Raw genomic sequence first — 19,232 nt, 5'->3', positions numbered from 1 at the left:
CATTTGGATAAGTTCATCACAAATGCATTAAAGTGGCTGTGCATCATGTCAGGCACATTTGTTTCCCCCGCCCCCCTACATTACAAAGAAACCCCACCCATCTGACATGTCTTTCCACACCCAGACACTGAGGAGGGATGAGAAAACACGGAAACAGAAAGAGCAGGTAGAGAGAGGAGCGAGGGACGGGCATCTCGTCCACATGACTCATGAGCGTGGCTCCCGGCTACCGTATTAGCTGCAGTTAACTTGTTTAGCAGATTACCCGAGGGGACAGGAGCTACTGTTACTCCGTGTGTCAGGACAGAGAGAGTGTTTTTGGTTTGGAGGCACAAAGAACTGAAGAGGAATGAGGGAGCAGACCCGAATTTATTTGGGGAAAATTGGAACATTTATTTAAATGGGATTTCTTTCTCCCCAATATCGATGTCAGTCAAAACAGATTAATCAAAAAGTGAAAAGGCTGCGTTTGCCCAAAAAATAAAAGACATTATTTTCTTTTAAAGGTTTCTACTTTTTCTATATTTTATTCCTTCCTCATATTGAAGCCTAAACAAAGTTACAGTGACTGTTTGATACGACTGGGCTGCTGGTTGTGCAGGTGAACCACACGTGACCGCTATGGGTCAGGGAAGAACCCATTCAATTTGAATGCGGATCCGGAACGATCCAAGATAGGGTCGTTTTGAACGTTTTCACCAATTTCCCAGGGAATAATTCATGGATCTCGATGAAAAATTTGGTGCGGCTTGATTGAATATAAGTTGGAACTTGGCGACCCCCAGTTTGGAAACCACTGTGATAGATAAAGGTTTAGCTCAGCACGTTCAGTGAGTGCACGTGTGCATCTGTGTGTGCTCGGCATACCTATGAGCGCTCATACCCCCATCTGTGTGTCGTGTGTGCTTACTGGGAGCTCTTACCTGTGGGAAAGAAAGCAGGCTGCTGGAGCTGTGCGTTGGCCAGCGCCTGCTGGTAGTGCAAAACACTGGGGTTGAACAGGGAGTTCGCTCCGTTGCTCTTCTCGAGTGTTGGTCTCTTTGGTAGGGGCTGGAGGACGCCGTGCGGGAACGCCTAGCCACCGACAAACACACACATGACAGAAGCACACAGCCGATTGGAACTGGATACTCACACAGGTCAACACAGATATTCTCTAAATCTGTTATTTGTCTATGCACAGCACAAAAAAGGCAAACATGGAGACTTGCTGTAACTATCACAAGGACAATGAGAAACTACACCATAGCAAGGCAATCACCAACAACACATTAAAGAAAACAGTGTAATAACTGGAAATATTTTAACATTACACTAAGCTTGTTCATTTAAAACATGTAACGTACAGTCTAAAATGCCACTGGTGATCATAAATTATACTTTAACGTGTTTTACATGGTTTCACAAAAACAAAAGAGCCAACTTAAATTTTTGTGAGTGGCTACAGTACAATTAAAGAAGCTACATGCAAAGCAAAAGGTGAAAGGTCAAAGTACCAGGTCTACAGTTGCCTCGAGGGGTCGCTTCATTGCTTTGGCAGTCGACTGAGTCTTTAATTAGCAGGCAGCGAGCACATGATGGCAGTGGGCCAATGGGATTCAAGCGTATTAACATACAGGTAACAGCAAGCAGAGGTGCGTCATGGGGGACAGCATTGCATTGTGGATAGGTGAGAAGGAAAAAAACAAAAACAAAAATAATCTGAATGCAAGTATACCACATACAAAACAATAGGCATGCACATAAACAAAAAACTGTTTTGTTTACTTTGAAACATTGCTACTTTTTTTTTTTTGAATTAGTACAACAGCAACAAAGCATCTACATTAACCTCTGGTTAAAAAAAGCAAAAGAATCTACGATGTTCTTCAAATTCTACTGGGAAAGCATTTGGTAGTAACGTCGACTATTATCTGAACAAGTAAATCAACTTTTACTAACGGCTACGCAGGAACAAAATGTAGTAAACACAAATGATTCAGACTAGAAATACTGGGCTGACACTTTGTATGAGATCTACAGTCCTACACACACAACAATTACAGTGCTGCTGGATTTCTCTGCTTGATGGTGTGAGGTGCTTTTTTTGGGGGTCTGAGAAAATGTCCCATGACCGACTGGGATGTGAGTGAGCCCCTCAAATTACTAGCCTCAGCCTGGCAGCTACATCTGGACACGTTTGTGCAATCAGATTATTACGTACAGATAATCCGAGGCTGTTGAGGTGCAGTAAAGAAAAAAAGTAGCTTAACTATCTTTCTGTTGTGGTGTCAGTTCATGTGTAGTTAAATCTAAACCTGCGTCGTGTTGCCTGTTAGTGTGAGCGATGAACTTGGGGGACGTGACACAATGTGAGGTTACAGTTACAATGTGGAGCTCTGTTTATTCTTACATTCCTCCTAAAAACATAGACGCAATTATTTTACAGAATTAGTGTAAGTTTGAAGGCGGCTTAATGACGTTATAATAAACTGTTTTATTTCAAGTTATCTCTTCATTTAACTTATTTAAAAACGATCTTAGATGTTATGTCACTGCTGAGAGAGAGAAAAAAAAAAGATGACATGGATGTGATGGTCACAGCACTTGCATGCACAGGCCTCTTGTTTTCCTTATGTAGAACAACATATATCCTATTAAAGAGTGATGCATGACCGATGGTGTTAATAGACTTAAACAATGTGGTTAGTTAAAATGGAGGATGGTCTATTAAAAAGGGACATGAAAAGCGAAAAGATGGCCGCATTCGCCTTGCAATGAGGAAGGAGGTCACAGCATGGCAAGCAACACATAATGTGGCACAGTAAAAACAACATAATCTCAATAACAGGACACTCTCACTGTAACTCTATCGTTTAATGTGCAAACCTCATCTACGCTGCACTTTACCCTATTTGCTTTAGATTAAAAAAAAGTGAATCATGGATAATGATGTTACCTATTTGCAGCAGTGCAGCAATACAGGTTTTATGGTTCAATAAAAGTTCTCCAGCTTTAGGCTAAGAGCTAAAGGAAAATTGGATTAAAGGCGCTGACTAAACAACTCGCTGTCCCGAGGTTAACCCCTCCTCACCTCCAGCTCGGCTTGTAACTGCTGAGGGTAAATTGGGAGCTGGGTCATAAAGTTGATAAACTGGGGAAATGTGAGCGACCCAGGAGGAGCGTGAAGCGCGGGATTCAGGGGAAAACACGCTAGCAACATAAACTAGATCTCGTATGATACATTGTGAACCTGGTGGAAAAGTTGTTAAGCTAAAGGTGGTGACAGGTAAACATCAGGTTGCAGTGGCTTGGCCCCTTTATTACCCTCCGCCAGGGAGGTTATGGTTTCATCTGTGTTTGTTTCGTCTGTAATTTAGCAGGATTACACAAAAATTACAGGCTGGATTACCATGGAATTTGGTGGAAGGGCGTTTTTCCCAGAGACTAATTCATGGATCTTGATGAGAGAAATCTGGCATGTTTAGGGGACTGATTTGCGCAATTCCAGTGAATTTAAATGTGGTTCATACGGGGACTGGTGGGCCTTGGTGGAGGTATGCGCTGCTCTCTGAATGCCTTTCTTGTTAGTTTGTTTGTTAGTTAGCAGGATTAAGCAAAAACTAAAGAACGGATTATCACGAAACTTGGTGGAAGGATGCGGTTTGGGTCACGGAAGAACTAATTGGATCTGTGGATCTGAATCAGGGGATGGATCGAGGATTTTCTTTCTACACTTTCTTTAACCTTAAAGATTGCGAGATTTTTCACGGATTTCCAAGTGAATCATTCAATAATCTTTATGAAAATTAATCAGGCCTATTTGGAGGACTGATATCTATGAGTGTATTCAATGTGCTCCAGCTTTAAGGGGACAGTGGGGCTTTGGCGGAGGTACACCTTTCTCATTTATAAGTGTTGTGCACAAACGAAACTAACCTGCACTGGAGGCCACCTCATCATCCACACTGAGGGCTTATGGAGAAAAGACAGGGAGAGCAAGCAGCGATGGAGCCAGCCAATGAGAGCGTTATGTGCAACGCGTAAAAAAAGCATGCCCAATGCCATGGAGGAAACGAGTGAGCCACTGGCGCAGTACAAGGTGTGCGAGTGCAGCAGCAGCCAGAGGACCCAATCGGGGAAAAGAAGCCTGAGGGAGGGCGGGGCGCAGACGAGACCCACTGCCAAACACTTCCCGCCACCTGTCGGCCTGCACATCTCCGTCTGTCTGTCTATCCCAGTCTGTCTCTCCCTCTGCCTATTGGGGATTTTTTTTTTTTTCTCCGACTAAAAGGCAGAGGAGGGTAACATCTCCTCCTCCCCCCACTCCTCGCCCGTGATGCTACATCCTCATCCATCCCTGATTCAATTTGCACTGATCTGCAGAGAGCCGCATTTATCATTGAGAGCAGGGGGGTGGGGGGGAGGTGGCATGGTTGAGGGGGTGAGCCAGCACATTGTCTCTGTATGAACCAAGGGCATTTGAAAATAGAAAAAGCGTACTGCGGTGAGATAATAACAGATTGTTCTTACAGCATTATCCTGATGCGTTTAGGGTCTCACTAAAACCCTGTTTACTGTGGACAAAGGCCTCACTTTGGGATGACTATTGTTAGTGGATTGAACACTGGAGTGCACTCGAATAAACCAGCGGGGATGGGTATGTTTTTTAACAGTAATAAAGCAGTGCTCCACATTTTATGTTACTGTGGGTGTCATCGTGAACAGCCTGTTTTTACATTTTGTGGATCCCAAGATGGTTTGGCATAATGTAATGTGTATTAGTGAATTTTAACTGGGTGTTTCTTCAGCTAACTGTTACAGTATGTATTCCTGCACATACAACAATCTCTGATCTCCTGTTAAAACAATCTGTGCTTTGTGTAAAGTCACGTAGATCCATCTAGGTACAGCAGCTTTGTAGCAGAACCCCTGCGCTAATATGCATTTTATTCAAAGTGTGAAAAATACTGAGACATGTAGTGTTTGCCTGCTTCTGCACTTCAGTAAAACCTCCAAGAGTAACATTTATTTGACGCTCTATAAAAGCCTCCCACGATAACAAAAGGCTAAGCTCTTACTGGCAGGTTCAAGGTAAATTGTATAGGTGATATAAAATGGCCCTATTGTCCCATTCAGACCTTAGAAGCTCTTGCTCTATATGTATTAAAGCAGAAACCTTTGTGAGATTGACTTGCTTACAACAAGGATAAGTGTGTGTTTTTCCTTCTCTACATCTGTGTACGCACTGAGTACATTGGGTAGGCTGTGTGTGCTGTGCTCTCACCATGGCTGCAGCTGTGGCTGCGGCTTGCGCGGCCACAGCCGTCTGGTTGGCCTGGTGTTGGGCGGCCTTTATCTTGGCCTGCAGGTGGGCCGGGGGGTGGAAGTACTTGCACTTCTCGCGAGAGCAGCGGCTCTTGATGTAGTCCATGCAGACGGTGACCGTGTTGTCACTGGTGTCAATCATGGGGCTGTCGCTCGGGTGAGCGAAGCGGCAGTCGGTCTCGCCACGGGCGCAGTTGCCCCTCTGGAACTCGCGGCACACCTGGGAGCGGGAGAGTCGGAGGGACGAATACACACACACACACACACACACACACACACACACACACACACACACACACACACACACACACACACACACACACACACACACACACACACACACACACACACACACACACACACACACACACACACACACAAAGAGGAAACAAAGAACATACAGAGAAACATAAAAACTGTGAATGCTTGAGCTTTCAACAGGTCAGGAAACAACGAGCAGCAAAATTATATAATATTATTTAAAAAAATCGAATTTATTTCCATGCTGCTGTTCATGTTAGTGGATTATCATGATAAGACTATAATTAAGAAACAGATCCACAGCATAGAAGGAGGGAGGTTCAAAGGTTTCACTTTACACTGCCTTTGCAGTTACCTTGAATAAAAGTGGGGATTTTAATGAATAATTGTTATATAAAATATCTTTAACACTGTGTAACAAAACTGTAACGAGTGTAAAACCATAGTGGAAACACGGAACCAGTCTGTTCAACTGTTCACAGGCCTGAACAAATCACAGGGGGATCTGCTTTAGACTTGCACTTTGGGACTGACACACACGCACAAACACACACAGACACACACAGACACGCTCTGTGTGGGAGTGCCTGCGTGTCTCAGAGGGATACTGTTTCATTAGAGCCAACTTCACTCAGTTGCTAAGTGATAGCACTCCCAGAGAAAAACACATACAGACACACCCACACACATCACCTCCAGGTCTTAGGAAGATTATTGTTTATCTTTATAAATGAAGTGGAGGAGAAACAAAAAAAAATAAACGCCTCCATGTGCACTTTAACAATCACCGAGCGGCTCCCATTCAGAACAGTTTGCCAGAGGGAGGATGGAGATGGTCGAAATCACTGTAAACACACACTATTGATATTTGGCTTCACATTTCTGATACAGCCCTTAATTATTTCTGTGAGGGATAAAATAATCACGTGATAATGCAAAGTAACGACTATCAGGTCATTTCTTCTCCTCTCCGAGAACAAAAATGAAGAGGCACAAATAAAATCCTGCAGTTAGGAAATAACTGCCCCTCCTTGAGAAATTGTGACACAATAAGTAGCAGGATGTGAGACATTCAGGTTTTTCAAGCCTGAATTTGCTTATTGGGGCTTGTTCCAAAGAAAATTCAAAATGAACGCGTCTTTAATTACTTGCTTGTGAAACAAAAAGCTACGAAAAACATTTATCCTTGTACTTGTCGAAGGCTATATTATATATTATATATTATATAACAAGTACTTTCACTCTGAAAGTAAAAAGGTTTAGGTTGGGTGCACAGTAAATACTACATACAAAACGTGGATCAAAAAATGAAGAGTTTGCCTCTCTGTTGTTTTTTTCTCCCAGTGAGTCATGATCAGCGTCACCAATGCATCAGAAGTGAGAAACATAACACACAACAGAGGAAAGGACAGTGGAGATCAGAGACAATGTTACGCTGGTTACACGTACACATCTTTTACTTCAGTTCTTCTGTCAAACTCAACGCGACTGAACCTTTTAAATTGGGTTTTAAGTTGTCACTTGTCAAAGAGACCCCTAACCCCTGACCCTTAGGTTGGTCACCTCCAGCTTGTCGGTACGCAGCAGTTTCTGGTTGGAGGAGGAGCCGCCGGTCACGGAGATGGGCGGGCTGCCGGGGACGATGACTGGGGAGTTGGGCAGGATGTCTGTGGGCACCAGGCCCATGCTGTGGGACATGGGAGTCAGGTAGGGTGCGTAGCTCAAACCCGCGCTGGAGCCCAGGCCCTGGCTGACGGGAAACGACTGCTGTGGACAGAGAAAGGACAAACACTATCACGACTGTTCTTAAAAACATTGGAGATTTCTTTCAAAAATCATCAATACAGAAATTACTGAAGTGGTAGAAAATGATGGATGTAGGGAGGAGGAGTAGGAAGTGGAGGGTGAAAGACAGGAAGTGGAGGGAGAGAAGTTAGAAGAAGAAGACACTAGAGACTTGAAAGAAACGATGGTGCAAGCTTTGCGGAGTGGCGAGAAACATGAGAGGGAGAGAGTGTGACAGGTAGAATGAGAAAAAAGTGGAGAGAGAGAGAGAGAGAATTCAGGGTAGAAACAAGAGAAGAGGTGTTTTTTTTAACCTCTATGTATCCTGGGAAGGTTTTTGCTGAGCGTGCATGTTCTTTTTCAGCTACGCCCAGACTTGCGTTGATGCAGTGAAACACTTTCACACCTGGCATCCGCCCAGTGCAACCACCATCTACCGCTGACTCTTGAGTTAACCCCCAGAGAGCAGGTGTGAATTTATCGTGGTTTGCTCAAGGGCATCCCGACCACAAACTCATGATCTTCCTCAAATTTTGAGTGCAGGCCAATTGGAGAGGAGGGATAACACAAGGCTGTTTTGATGTAGTGTAGAAGATTTGTCATAGTTTCTCAGTGAATCTGCTTGTACCATTGACTGTAAATAAAGATGGTCGACATGACTGCTCCTCAAAAGTGACGCCAAAGCATCTTGATCAACCCCCTGGTGGTTGAAACGAAATTTAAAAAGTCAGAATACAAATGAAAATACAGTTAATACAAAATATTGAATTCACTTGAGCCGTTTCAGCTTGATATGCAAATGTATTTTACAACAAACGAATATGAATTTTTTTTACGGTTAAGCAAAACAACACTACTATCTTCACAGTGAGTCACGCTGTCACAATTCCCAAGGCAGCGAGGGCCTTGACTAACCACAGGATGCATGGTGGTGCCGGGGATCATGAACTGCATCTGCTGAGCCAACATGGCAGCCGCCGTCTTCTGCTGGATCAGGTTGTTGCGCCCGTTGATCTCCAGCTGGGTCTTCAGGTGAGCGGGCGGGTGGAGGTATTTGCAGTTCTCTCGCGTGCAGCGGCCCTGAGCGAGCAACAGGAGGGGGAGAGAGAGAGAGAGAGAGAGAGAGAGAGAGAGAGAGAGAGAGAGAGAGAGAGAGAGAGAGAGAGAGAGAGGTCATTAACAGTCTTCTCTGAAAAGCTGAAGCCTCTGTTCAACACAGTGAACTGACGAGGGGCCATCTTCTCATAATAAACCTGAACTGTGAACAGGTTGCGTGTCTGCCCGAGGACGTGGCAGATACGTGGGCATTGATTTTATCACAGACTCCAAAACATCGAGTGCTTGAAGGCAGCATACATATTCATGCTTGGAGAGTGTGAAACGTATAAAATGATGAGAGCTGTGCATTGAGGAACACTCGTGCCTGTCGTGGGGGAAGCAGGTAGCTCTCGGCATGAGTGGAAACATTGTTATGAAAGATCGTTATCAGTCTCTGACTTGCTTTGGTCCTGGCTGCACCGCGGACACACTGACAAGGCACACACACACACGTGGAAAGGAGGAGGGTAATAGTAGACAAAAGCTAGGGCACAACCATCATGGCTTAATCTGCGTATTCTCAGTGGAGATGCAAATGCAGGTTTGGTGGGGGGGAGATTTACTAAGACCCTGGCGGATGGAGGCAATTACAGAGGCTCATAATGACAAACACAATGATGCAGGATGGATCCTGGCTGCAGAGCGAGCTGTGAGGATGGTGGGTGGAGGAGAGAGGAGAGAGGAGAGCTCAGGAGGGAGCGACAAAGAATACAATAGTAGGAGAATGGAGGCGAGGAGAAGAGCGGTGGAAAAGGTGTGGGCAGTGTGGAGTGATACGAATTAGTGCAGAGGGGAAAGGGGAGATGAGGAGAAAAGGCCGAGAAGACAGAAGGAGAGGACACACGGCGCGTCTTTATGAATGTGAAAGGGAAGTGAAGCCAAATTAGAATCAGTCAGACTCCCCTTAACCCCCCCCCCACCACCCCTTGTGACACTGAAGACCTACAGCACAGTGGCCTGATTAGCAGAGTCGTACGAGGAAATAGGGAAACATGACCTCTCCACAGCCGTTTTCAGACATTTTTTTCTCAGACAAATTGGATCCGGATGTCTTTTAGAGTTTGTCTTTCACAGAAGAAGAAGGCAGCTGGAAATGGTCAGAGTAAATGTCTGGGGCATTTAGGCGAGGGGTGGCACCTGGGTCGAGCACGAGGCAGGACATGACGTATACATTTTGCGGCAGAGATCACAAAATTTCAGGAAAATGCCTGGACTTCCGTGCACGTCTGGACGCAGATTGTGCCTCATAAACTGGAGCAGTCAACTGAATTATATTTGACAGGATATGGAATTCCAGCTGGATGGTGCAGGGTTTGGAAAAAACTGACAATGAAACAAGAGACGCCAGGCTCAAATAGAGCTGGAGGAGACATCGATCAATATAAAGATTAAGAGAGTTATTAGTGAGGGAGCAGTCAGATGACTTGCTGCACTTTGCTTCCTGATGAACTTAAAAGTAGCCCTACGTTTGTTTCCTGTTATACCAGTCCAGGAGAGGCTGGTACGACATGAGAAATGATTGGTGTCATTAATCAACATTAATAACAACTGATTCAATTTGGGTGTGTCAGCTCAGGGTCATGGTATTGTGCAAAGTAACTGCATTTCCTACCTATTATAGTATTTAATTCAATTTAATTCTATCCCATTTTATTCCGTTTTTTGTGATGCATTTCTTTGTTTTATACAAAGTGAAATAATCTGGAGTTTGTGGGGTAGTGAAAGAGTCCAGAAATTCATTAAAAAATGCAGGTGAGGTAAATGTATTTTCTCAAAAGTTACATATGAGTTCTTGAGGTAGGGCCAAGAAAAAGTTTTTTGAGGAGGTCACAGTGTTCTTGTGACCTCTCAGCACCAAATTCAAATATGCATTTTTGCACCAGTTGTAATGAAATCTCTCCCCCCCCAGTCGTTCCTGAGATATCGCGTTCGAAGAACATCCTGCCTCTGGCCACGGAGTCTGTCGCATAAGAATCTATAAGATAATACCTTATCCCTATTCTCACACTATTCTTAGTATTGCACAGAACTGGAACACATCCCATGGGGTCACGATGCAAATGATTACAAGCACGATATGGATTTGAAGCAGCTACTTAACCTGTTCGACTCCATATTGGACGTGCAGGCAAACGGAGTAGAAGGTTTTTTTAATCAAGCGCAGCTCAAGGTACAAGGCCGGCTGCCAGTGAAAATAACCAATAATCTTCAAGACTCATCAAATGAAAAACTAATAATACCTTGCAATCCTTTTCTCCCTGACAGATATTAAAGACACTCCACACTCACCACTGGTAACTGATTTAAAGCTGCCACGAAGGATTATAATTCTACAGACGCTACATGAGCCTCTTTGCAATTGTTGTTAATAAACACACAAAAGATATTGCAGGAGTTAGGGGCGTTTGTCTTGTGAGACACAAAACGCTGGCAACACCGGTATCAGATAACGGGGCTTGACATTCACAGAGACCCCGGGGCGGCTCCGTAATGATGAGAGTCACGAGTCAGACAGCGCTGACCTCCACACCCTTGTGTTAACGCTGCAGTAAGCCAATCCCCCCCTTCCCCCTCCCCTTCACAGTTCACATGCACAAAATCACACCTGCCCACACATATGCATACTAAATCGCACCGATCGCACAGAGCGTCGCCCACGCACCCCCGGCGCAAGCATACATGCCCGCAGATATACACACTGCTGCACACAAACAGATCTGCTAAGCCCTGTCCAGAGCGGAGTAATAACGTTAGCACAGAAACCCACAACTGAAAAACCTCAGAGGTGACAAAACTAATTAGAGCTTCATGCGCTGACAAAAGGTGGGTTTGTGCGTGTGTGTGTGCGTGTGTGTGTGCGTGTGTGTGTGTGTGTACATGAGAGAGAGAGAGAGATTGCGTGGGCAGGTGTAGCTGTGTGTGTAGGAGAAACTGTGTGGGAGGGTGTGATTCTATGTGTGTGTGTGTGTGTGTGTGAGAGAGAGAAAGAGGGAGCTGGTGCTGAAGCTGTGACCTGGACGGCATCCCAGAGGGAGTCAGCGGGGCAGCGGCGAGCGTCACCAGCGCGAAGATCACAAACACAGACGGTCACAAATATAGACGACGGCACAACCCATCGCCGCTTTCACTTTAAGACTTTAAGTGAAGCCATTACACCCCGTCTCGCTGCGTATTCGGCTCATCCGTCCGTCTGTGAGTGACACGTGCTTTTCGCAATTGCTCATCATTACTCCCCATTTAAAGTGATGAGGTAAATGGTGGTGAAGCGACTTGGGAGAGTGTTTTGAAATGCAGTGTTTGAAAAGCGCAGGCCTTGGTCTTGTAAAAAAAAAAAACTTCCTCTTTCATCCTGTCAGACTTTGTTTGAGAGGCCTTTTCTTCCTGATGTAGTCATGATCTATCAGGGCATTGTGCCTGGTGGTCACATAAATCAGGTTTGATTTGTCTTCAATCTTCCCTCTTTTTGTCTGGTTCAGAAGCTGGAAGAAGCACATAAATGACGTGGCTGCTGGAGCTGTCACGGCTCTAATGGAAATGCGACCGCGATTTAAAAACAGTGGGAAATAAATCAATTATTAAAACATTAATCATTTTGGTGCAAACTTAATTTCCTCCAAAGGTCTTATATGTCATATATGTGTGGACTGAGGAAAAAGAAGAAAACGTGCTCCACCCTGTTTTTTCATTATAACATGTTACTCTATGTTTGCTGATGCTGAAGTCCCACAGGAAGAGCTGAGTCCAACCGATGCTGATGCCATTATAAATTTCCGATACCTATATTGGGCGTTTTATATATTAAAAAAATTTGGCAATGATTCCTACGACGTCGTTATCGAACCCTTGTGACAAAGAAATGTAATTGAGACTTGATATTTTACATTTTAACCATAAACTTTCACAGTGTCTGTTACTATCTCAGACTCCAGGAAGTCTCCGACAAATAGTAGAGAGGATATAGATTTTCTATAAATATGGCTAAAGCACGTTTAAATGGCTGATCTCCACACAAAACAGGTGATCCGTTCATTTGGAAGAATTTCAGCTTTCCTTCAGGCTCAAGATACGAGGTCAGGTAGTCCACAGCTTTATTCTGGGATAATCCTCTCCTGAAGAAGACGTTCCAGGCTGTCATCAAGTAACAATGGTGATAAAAAATACAACCTCACACACGCAAATAATGAGGCATTCATGGAAGTCAGGGAAGTGTTAATTTCTTGGTACCGTGCACAGCAGTTACAAGTAATTCTATCTTGAATAAATCTGCAAGAACTACGTGATTACAGTTTACTTTGGAGCGTGCGATTAATACCAATGATCATCAATAGAGGGTCCAGGCTGCGGTTTGAGACAACGTGTCCCTGCCACACTTGTGGATTCGGAGCACATAAAATGAGGTAATCTTTGGAGGGAGAGGCGACACAGCATCACATAAATTGGAGGAAAAAAAAGAGAGGAGTGCTTATGACTCATGGCTGAAGCAGTGAAGTGGACCGCCGACGCGACAGTGACGGCGTTGAAAAGCAACATGTGTGCCTGAGGAACCACATGATGGCACAGTGTTGTCAGCACTGCAGACACAGACGCACAGAGTGAGTGCACCGTGCCCTCTGTTCAAGCCACCCACTTGGAGCGGCGCACAAATCCATTCATTGCGGGCATTGCCTCGGAGCAGCACCGTCTATGAAAAGGATCCTTGAAAGCACCAAGGCACGTCAGTGATTCACGCTCCAGCCACCGGTGTGTAGCCATAGCTACACGGTGAAATTATACCTTTCAGCTGCGTCGCTCACACGGCAGCCTCTCGTTGTACGTTGCTGTTTTGCACTTGTGTGTACGACATGCTGTGATACGCACGTCGGGATACTGCTAATAACTGGATAATTATCTCCTTGAAAAACGGACAACAGCGGAGAGGAGATCAAACATAAATTATCAGTTGTTTTCACTTGACACATATCCTCTGACCAAGAGATTATAAAATGAGACATTACTGCTGGCACCTTCGTCATATCCACACAGCCATCGCCAACGGGAACCTACTCATTGTTTGCCAAGTTTCCATACGGCAGTAATGTCTATAAAAATGTGTTTCACATTAGGGTTGGAGGGGATGAAGGCAGATCCTTTTATAAACAGATTAGGATTAAACTCTCACTCTCTAAGATTGCTTTAATTGTTTTTAGTTCTTGTAATACGGGTCCATTGATTACGTCTAGAAATCTTTTATGAGGGAGAATCCTCTTCATTTTTTCTGTGCCATTGTTAGAGTGTTTTCCTTTTTCTTACACTGTCCTGGAGCTTTTATTTTGATTCCTTGATATTGTCCAAAACTGATATTTGACACTGGTGATATGTGAACATTAATAATAACTGATGAAAAGAAAATGATGAACAAATATTCTCAAAATCGATAAATCATTTTAGTTATTTGATCATTATGTATTTTGGTTGTTTATCACATTAAAATTGCATTAATTTGGCAATTTTTCACCGTTTAGTGACTTGAATGTATTATTATTATTAACCGTTATTTATTTAGGTGAGTCCCTCTGAGATAGAGATCTGAGTGGGGAAAATAAATATAACAATTTCAAGGAGCAGAAATCCATTTATCCTGTTCTGTGTTCTGCAGTTTAAACCATGTATCTGGTGGAAGCAAATTTCAGACTTAAGGTACATGGAATATCAGCCAATCATGTGATCTAACCAAGAGATATGTAAGATCATAATTTGGCAATCGGGGGTTTGTGAATAAACCGGTACCGATGCCTGTCAGTCCTCTGATAGAGAGAGATGTGACCCACTTCCTCACACAGGGTGATGATGGGTACCATAAACCTCACCTGTAATAAAACTGAGTCCAGAGGTTTGAGGATGGAAGGAAGCTGCAAGCGTGTAAAACAAATCACCATAATCTAAAAGTGACAGGAATACTGCTTCAATAATTCCGCTACAGAAGGAAACTGGCTCTATTTCTAACCAGGGAACCGATCTTCTGCAGTAGTTTAGTCACACGCCTGTATATTGCCCCCTTTCCACTCGTCCAAAAACCTGTTAAAGACAGTTGAATTTCCATGTTTGCGCATTGAGGTTTTTGACGCATTTGTGACGTCGAACTTGAGTCAACGGGGGGGAAACGAGAAAGACCAAATCCTCTTGTGGCAATGAGAAAATAGTCAATCACCTTATTTTAGCGGATACATATTTTTTTTAATTTTATTTTAGTGTAAAAGATGTACGCTCTCAATTACAAATCCTACTTTAGTCCAGTTAATATAGACTATATTAATCTGTAGATTTCTTATATTATACTGTAGATTAACATAATGTATCTACAGTTTAATCTAAAAAATATTCACCTTAACTGTTTCATTTATATATTTATAAACCTTGAAGTGTATTTTAAAATCTCTTATTCTAGGGAGACCTCGACAAGATGGCAGAAGAAATAAAGCATTTCAAAAAAGACAAAGGACAATTATTGAAAATAGAGCATTATATAAACAGATAAGAGACAATAGATTCATGAGACCATCATAGGAGAAGCATTTGCACTCATCGGTTACACAGTTTGTCATGCATGGAAACAAAAGGAAGGGAAATTTATTTTTCCCAGCGTTCCACTGATCACGCTCCGAATCAGACACAGGCACACAGTGTTCAGTTGGCAAAACTTAAGTAAAAAGGCAAGAGACAAAACAAGGAAAACATTTGCCACAGTGAACCCGGGGACATGAGAACACACACACACACACACACACACACACACACACACACACACACACACACACACACACACACACACACACCCAAGACACAGTGACAGGTTGCTGTTGAGGATGCGGCGTTTCTCGAACCGCAACACTCACATGGACAGGGAGCAGGGCTACGACAGAAAAACACTTGAGGGTATACATCCTTTGACTGTGTGCATATTGAACTCACAGTGACCCACTTCTTTGTTGTAACTCTGTTCTTGTCTAATAATGTTGACAGTGGCTGCTCGGCATGCCTGGGTTTTCTGGAAGTCATTATAAGAATAAATATGTTCATACACAGACGTACATGGAACATCTGACTAACTTGTGAGTCAGCAGTGGCCCGTGAGAACCTGATTACCAATTACCGGTGCAATTACAGCGAGAGAGTCAATACACAAAAAAAAGAGTGATTATTAAACTAGAAGTGCACCCAGTGGAGCACATACCTCCGCCTAGGCCCAAAAGTCAGAGCCAAAAAACAGACAGGGGTGAAAACATAACCTCCTTGGCTGACGTAATACAGCCCCTAATGGCCCTGAGTCCTAGAGACATAATTAGCCCCATCCTCCATTAAATTAAATAAATTCACGGCGAACACAGTCCCGAATGGCCCGTGTATAACTAGCATTAGCATCCCCTGCCCAGGATTTACCCTGCCAGCCTCGACAGTGGCAGAAACCCTCGACCCCCCCACCCCACCTCCTTCACCAGCCGGGCTGAATGGTCAGAGCGATGACTGTTGTGTGTCCGTGGGTGGCACAGACACAAGAGAGCCAGTCTTCCACCCCCACCGGCAGAATAGCGCTTCAGTTGTGGGCCCCTCCGTTCACCACTGTAACATTTGCATTTTGCCCTCAATGGCTGCTCTATCCTCAGACCCGCTGGAGACAGAGCGGGGCTGCCTATAGGCTGCAGTTGACGGAGGAGCTGTAAATGTTCTCGTAAAGGCTACTGGAAACCCGCCTTCAAATTATACCCCTGTGGTTCCAATCTCCTTTAATGGGGAAGCTATTGCCGCCATGCTCCCCTGTCGAAGATGGATACACTCAGAACGAGTCACTGCTTTCCTCTCCCCATGTCAACACTTCAACCCAACAAACAATATTGCTGAATTATGTAGCGCCGAATCAAGGGAATCTGCGATGTGCGTGTGCATGTGTTTGTCCATTAAGCCCCGTTTTCTTCAGCTGCACAGAAAAGCTCGGTGGGCTCTTGCGTAACTGAGCCCCGGTGATGTCTTCTTAATGCTGGAGTAGCGCTCGGTGACGTGATCGGTGACAGTGTGTCAGGCGGTATTGGCAGACTGCAATCCGGAAATACCAATCAGGGAGAAAGATCATGACACGGTGAAGTGGCTAGAGAAATGGGATTCAGGTCTTAATCTCCAGGCAAATCAAGCTAATTCTAGTGGAAATTGCAGCATAAACACAGTAAAACACCCACAGAGGCAGGTCTGGAGCGCTCAAATTTGGAATCTCCCACAGCATGTGGTATTTGGATGGCCGTACCGTGCAGTGAAACTATAGTAAAGTCTTCCTCCCCTCGTTTATCCGATTGTCCTTCCCAGCTTGAGAGGAGGAGGGCCGCTTTGAGAAACTGACACTAATTTCCCTGACATGAAGCCTGTGATATGTGTAATCCCCTTAGAGCATAACCGAAGAACCTGTTGTATCCCCGCTGACCGGCAAAGACGGAGGAAGGGAAGGAGGGAGGGAGGGAGAGAGGGGTGGACAGGCGCGCACTTGTTCCTCTTATCTTTCCCTCATATCTCCCAAACTGCCTTGTCTTTGCAGTGTGTGACCTTTTACATCCTGCCATTAATGGGAGGTGAATTTCTGTTTTTGAGAAATATGTTCCATCCTTTACCTGGGTGTCCTGTGTTTCTTGGCCTGTATCCATGTATCCATAATCATCAGTACCAGGAACCTACCTCCACATTTTAATCCCATATTTGCTGCACTTTATATCAAAGGACACTATTTAAAAAGAATTGGTCTTGTTTTCATAATGTCAGTCATTTCCTTCTGTACTTTCTCAGCTTACTCCGATAGAGCCGGACTAAACGGGGAAAGGGGAGCTGACAGCTGGTTATGGGTCAGGCTATAACAGGTCATACGGAGACCACTTCGGTGAGAGCCCCCGGGTATAAGACGCCGAGTGGACAGGCACTCCGGTGCTCAAAGAAAAAGCAGACCCAGTGATCCCAGCACCCGGTAGAATACCAACGCAATGGATGCACATGGACAGGGCTTCCCTTCATCCTCAAACACAGAGAGTGCTCCCTCTTACGGATCCTGTTTTGTTTTTGGGCTCTAATGGATCCGTTTGGACTAATGGATCTGTTTGAAGGAGCAAGGCTCCAGGACACCGGGAAACACAAAATCCATTTTGAAATGATAGCCTCAGGCTTTTTGCTTACATTTGGGCTGGTAATGGAGAACAGGAATCAATGGAGAGCAGTGGGTAAAGGCGAGTCATGTACTGTAAATGTAAAACTGCGGAGGATCGTCAGCTTCGTTTATATTGTGATCAGGTATATTTAAATCACAAAAAAGGTAATACCATTAGTTTAAAGGACATATACCAGGTAATTTGGACAACACACACACACACTCAGACACACATAAGACTGTGTTGCCTCAGCAGTAATTAAGTGCCTTTGTTTCACCAGCTGTAATCCCACAGATAGAGGAGTAGGACTGCTGCTGACACGCCTGAGATTACCCAAGGAGAGAGGAGGGAAGATTGGAACACACACACACACACACACACACACACACACACACACACACACACACACACACACACACACACACACACACACACACACACACACACACACACACACACACACACACACACACACACACACACACACACACACACACACACACACAGGGTGGAGAGTGGGATAAATGTGAGATAAAAACGGTTTTTATTCCTTGCTTGTTTGTCCTGGGACTCCTAGATCGCAGGAATCTGTCTCCCACAGGCTGCAAATTGCAAAAAAAATACTCCCAGTGCCGTCACGTAAGATGTGTAATAAAATGCTGATCGTGTGTCCGCACCCAAGTATCTCAAGCAATTAACGTCTCCGTAATCTGATCATTCAAAAGTCCAGCAGAAGTATGTTTGGAGTGGGCAAACGGCCATAATAAATAAATTCAACCATAAAGTCATTAACATTTATGCCATTAAAATGCACCTATATATGAAAGCTATAAAAGCTGTATAAGTGCATCTACATTAACCGCAGTCTATCGAAAATAGGATTTTCAGAGCTGTGATAAATGCTTTGTGCAGGTTATGAAAAAAAACTTTTTGTTCATCTGTCACAGCAGTTGACAGATTTTGACAATGGAGCTTTCATGCGGTTTGTGCAGAGGAAAAAAAAGGCAATTTCAAAACGTACCACACTGGACTGTGCATGTTTTTATTGCTGTAGATGTTTTTTTTGTATCGGGGAGGTGATGGCCAAAGTCCGGCTGCGGCGGCACCTGCAGCGCCCAGGTCCCTGCTGCTAATCCAGCCCAGCTTCAGTTAATCTGATCATCTGTGACCTGCTGAGACATAAAACCCACCCTCCAGAGCTCGTCTAATCTGTACACACACACACACACACACACACACACACACACACACACACACACACACACACACACACACACACACACACACACACACACACACACACACACACACACACACACACACACACACACAGACACAGACAGAGGATACAGGCCTGCTGAAAGGTGCAACTTAAATACTCAAAGTGAGGTCCCGTCTCATGTTCCCACACTTCTACAAATACACACCCAGAAGAAAGGCTCAGCTATGACAATGCCACCTCTCAGTCTGTTGATAGGTGAGTCATATGAGGCATTAGCCTGCTTGTGACAAGCTGTCACTTCCCTGCGCTGAGAAGACGGATCTTGTCAGCTTTACACTGGTACAGTCCTATATCACAACCAGCTTCAACTAGCCTTGAACAGAGGGAAGACTTCATTGAAAAAG

At 44.4% G+C, this 19,232-nt stretch overlaps 1 protein-coding gene across 29 annotated transcripts in view; it reads right to left on the bottom strand.

The window, feature by feature from the left end:
* The window catches only part of mbnl2 (muscleblind-like splicing regulator 2), a 50,665-nt gene that overhangs the window by 9,364 nt on the left and 22,069 nt on the right, over window positions 1-19,232 (bottom strand). For 12 of the 29 annotated variants that reach the window (XM_035150042.2, XM_035150037.2, XM_035150036.2 and 9 more), the window contains 7 exons: window positions 8,269-8,433; window positions 7,982-8,053; window positions 7,132-7,335; window positions 5,267-5,527; window positions 3,919-3,954; window positions 1,497-1,550; window positions 924-1,074 (listed from right to left, as the gene is read on the bottom strand). In XM_035150042.2, the coding sequence (XP_035005933.1) occupies window positions 924-1,074; window positions 1,497-1,550; window positions 3,919-3,954; window positions 5,267-5,527; window positions 7,132-7,335; window positions 7,982-8,053; window positions 8,269-8,433 (943 nt within the window). The remainder of the gene's footprint in view (window positions 1-923; window positions 1,075-1,496; window positions 1,551-3,918; window positions 3,955-5,266; window positions 5,528-7,131; window positions 7,336-7,981; window positions 8,054-8,268; window positions 8,434-19,232) is intronic. The other 17 variants (XM_035150059.2, XM_035150062.2, XM_035150065.2 and 14 more) reach the window with 7 other exon arrangements.

This window comes from Hippoglossus stenolepis, chromosome 24 (genome assembly GCF_022539355.2).
Source record: "Hippoglossus stenolepis isolate QCI-W04-F060 chromosome 24, HSTE1.2, whole genome shotgun sequence".
Lineage (NCBI taxonomy): Eukaryota > Metazoa > Chordata > Actinopteri > Pleuronectiformes > Pleuronectidae > Hippoglossus > Hippoglossus stenolepis.
Note: the sequence above shows the minus strand (reverse complement) of the source record. Positions and strands in the feature narration are given on the sequence as shown.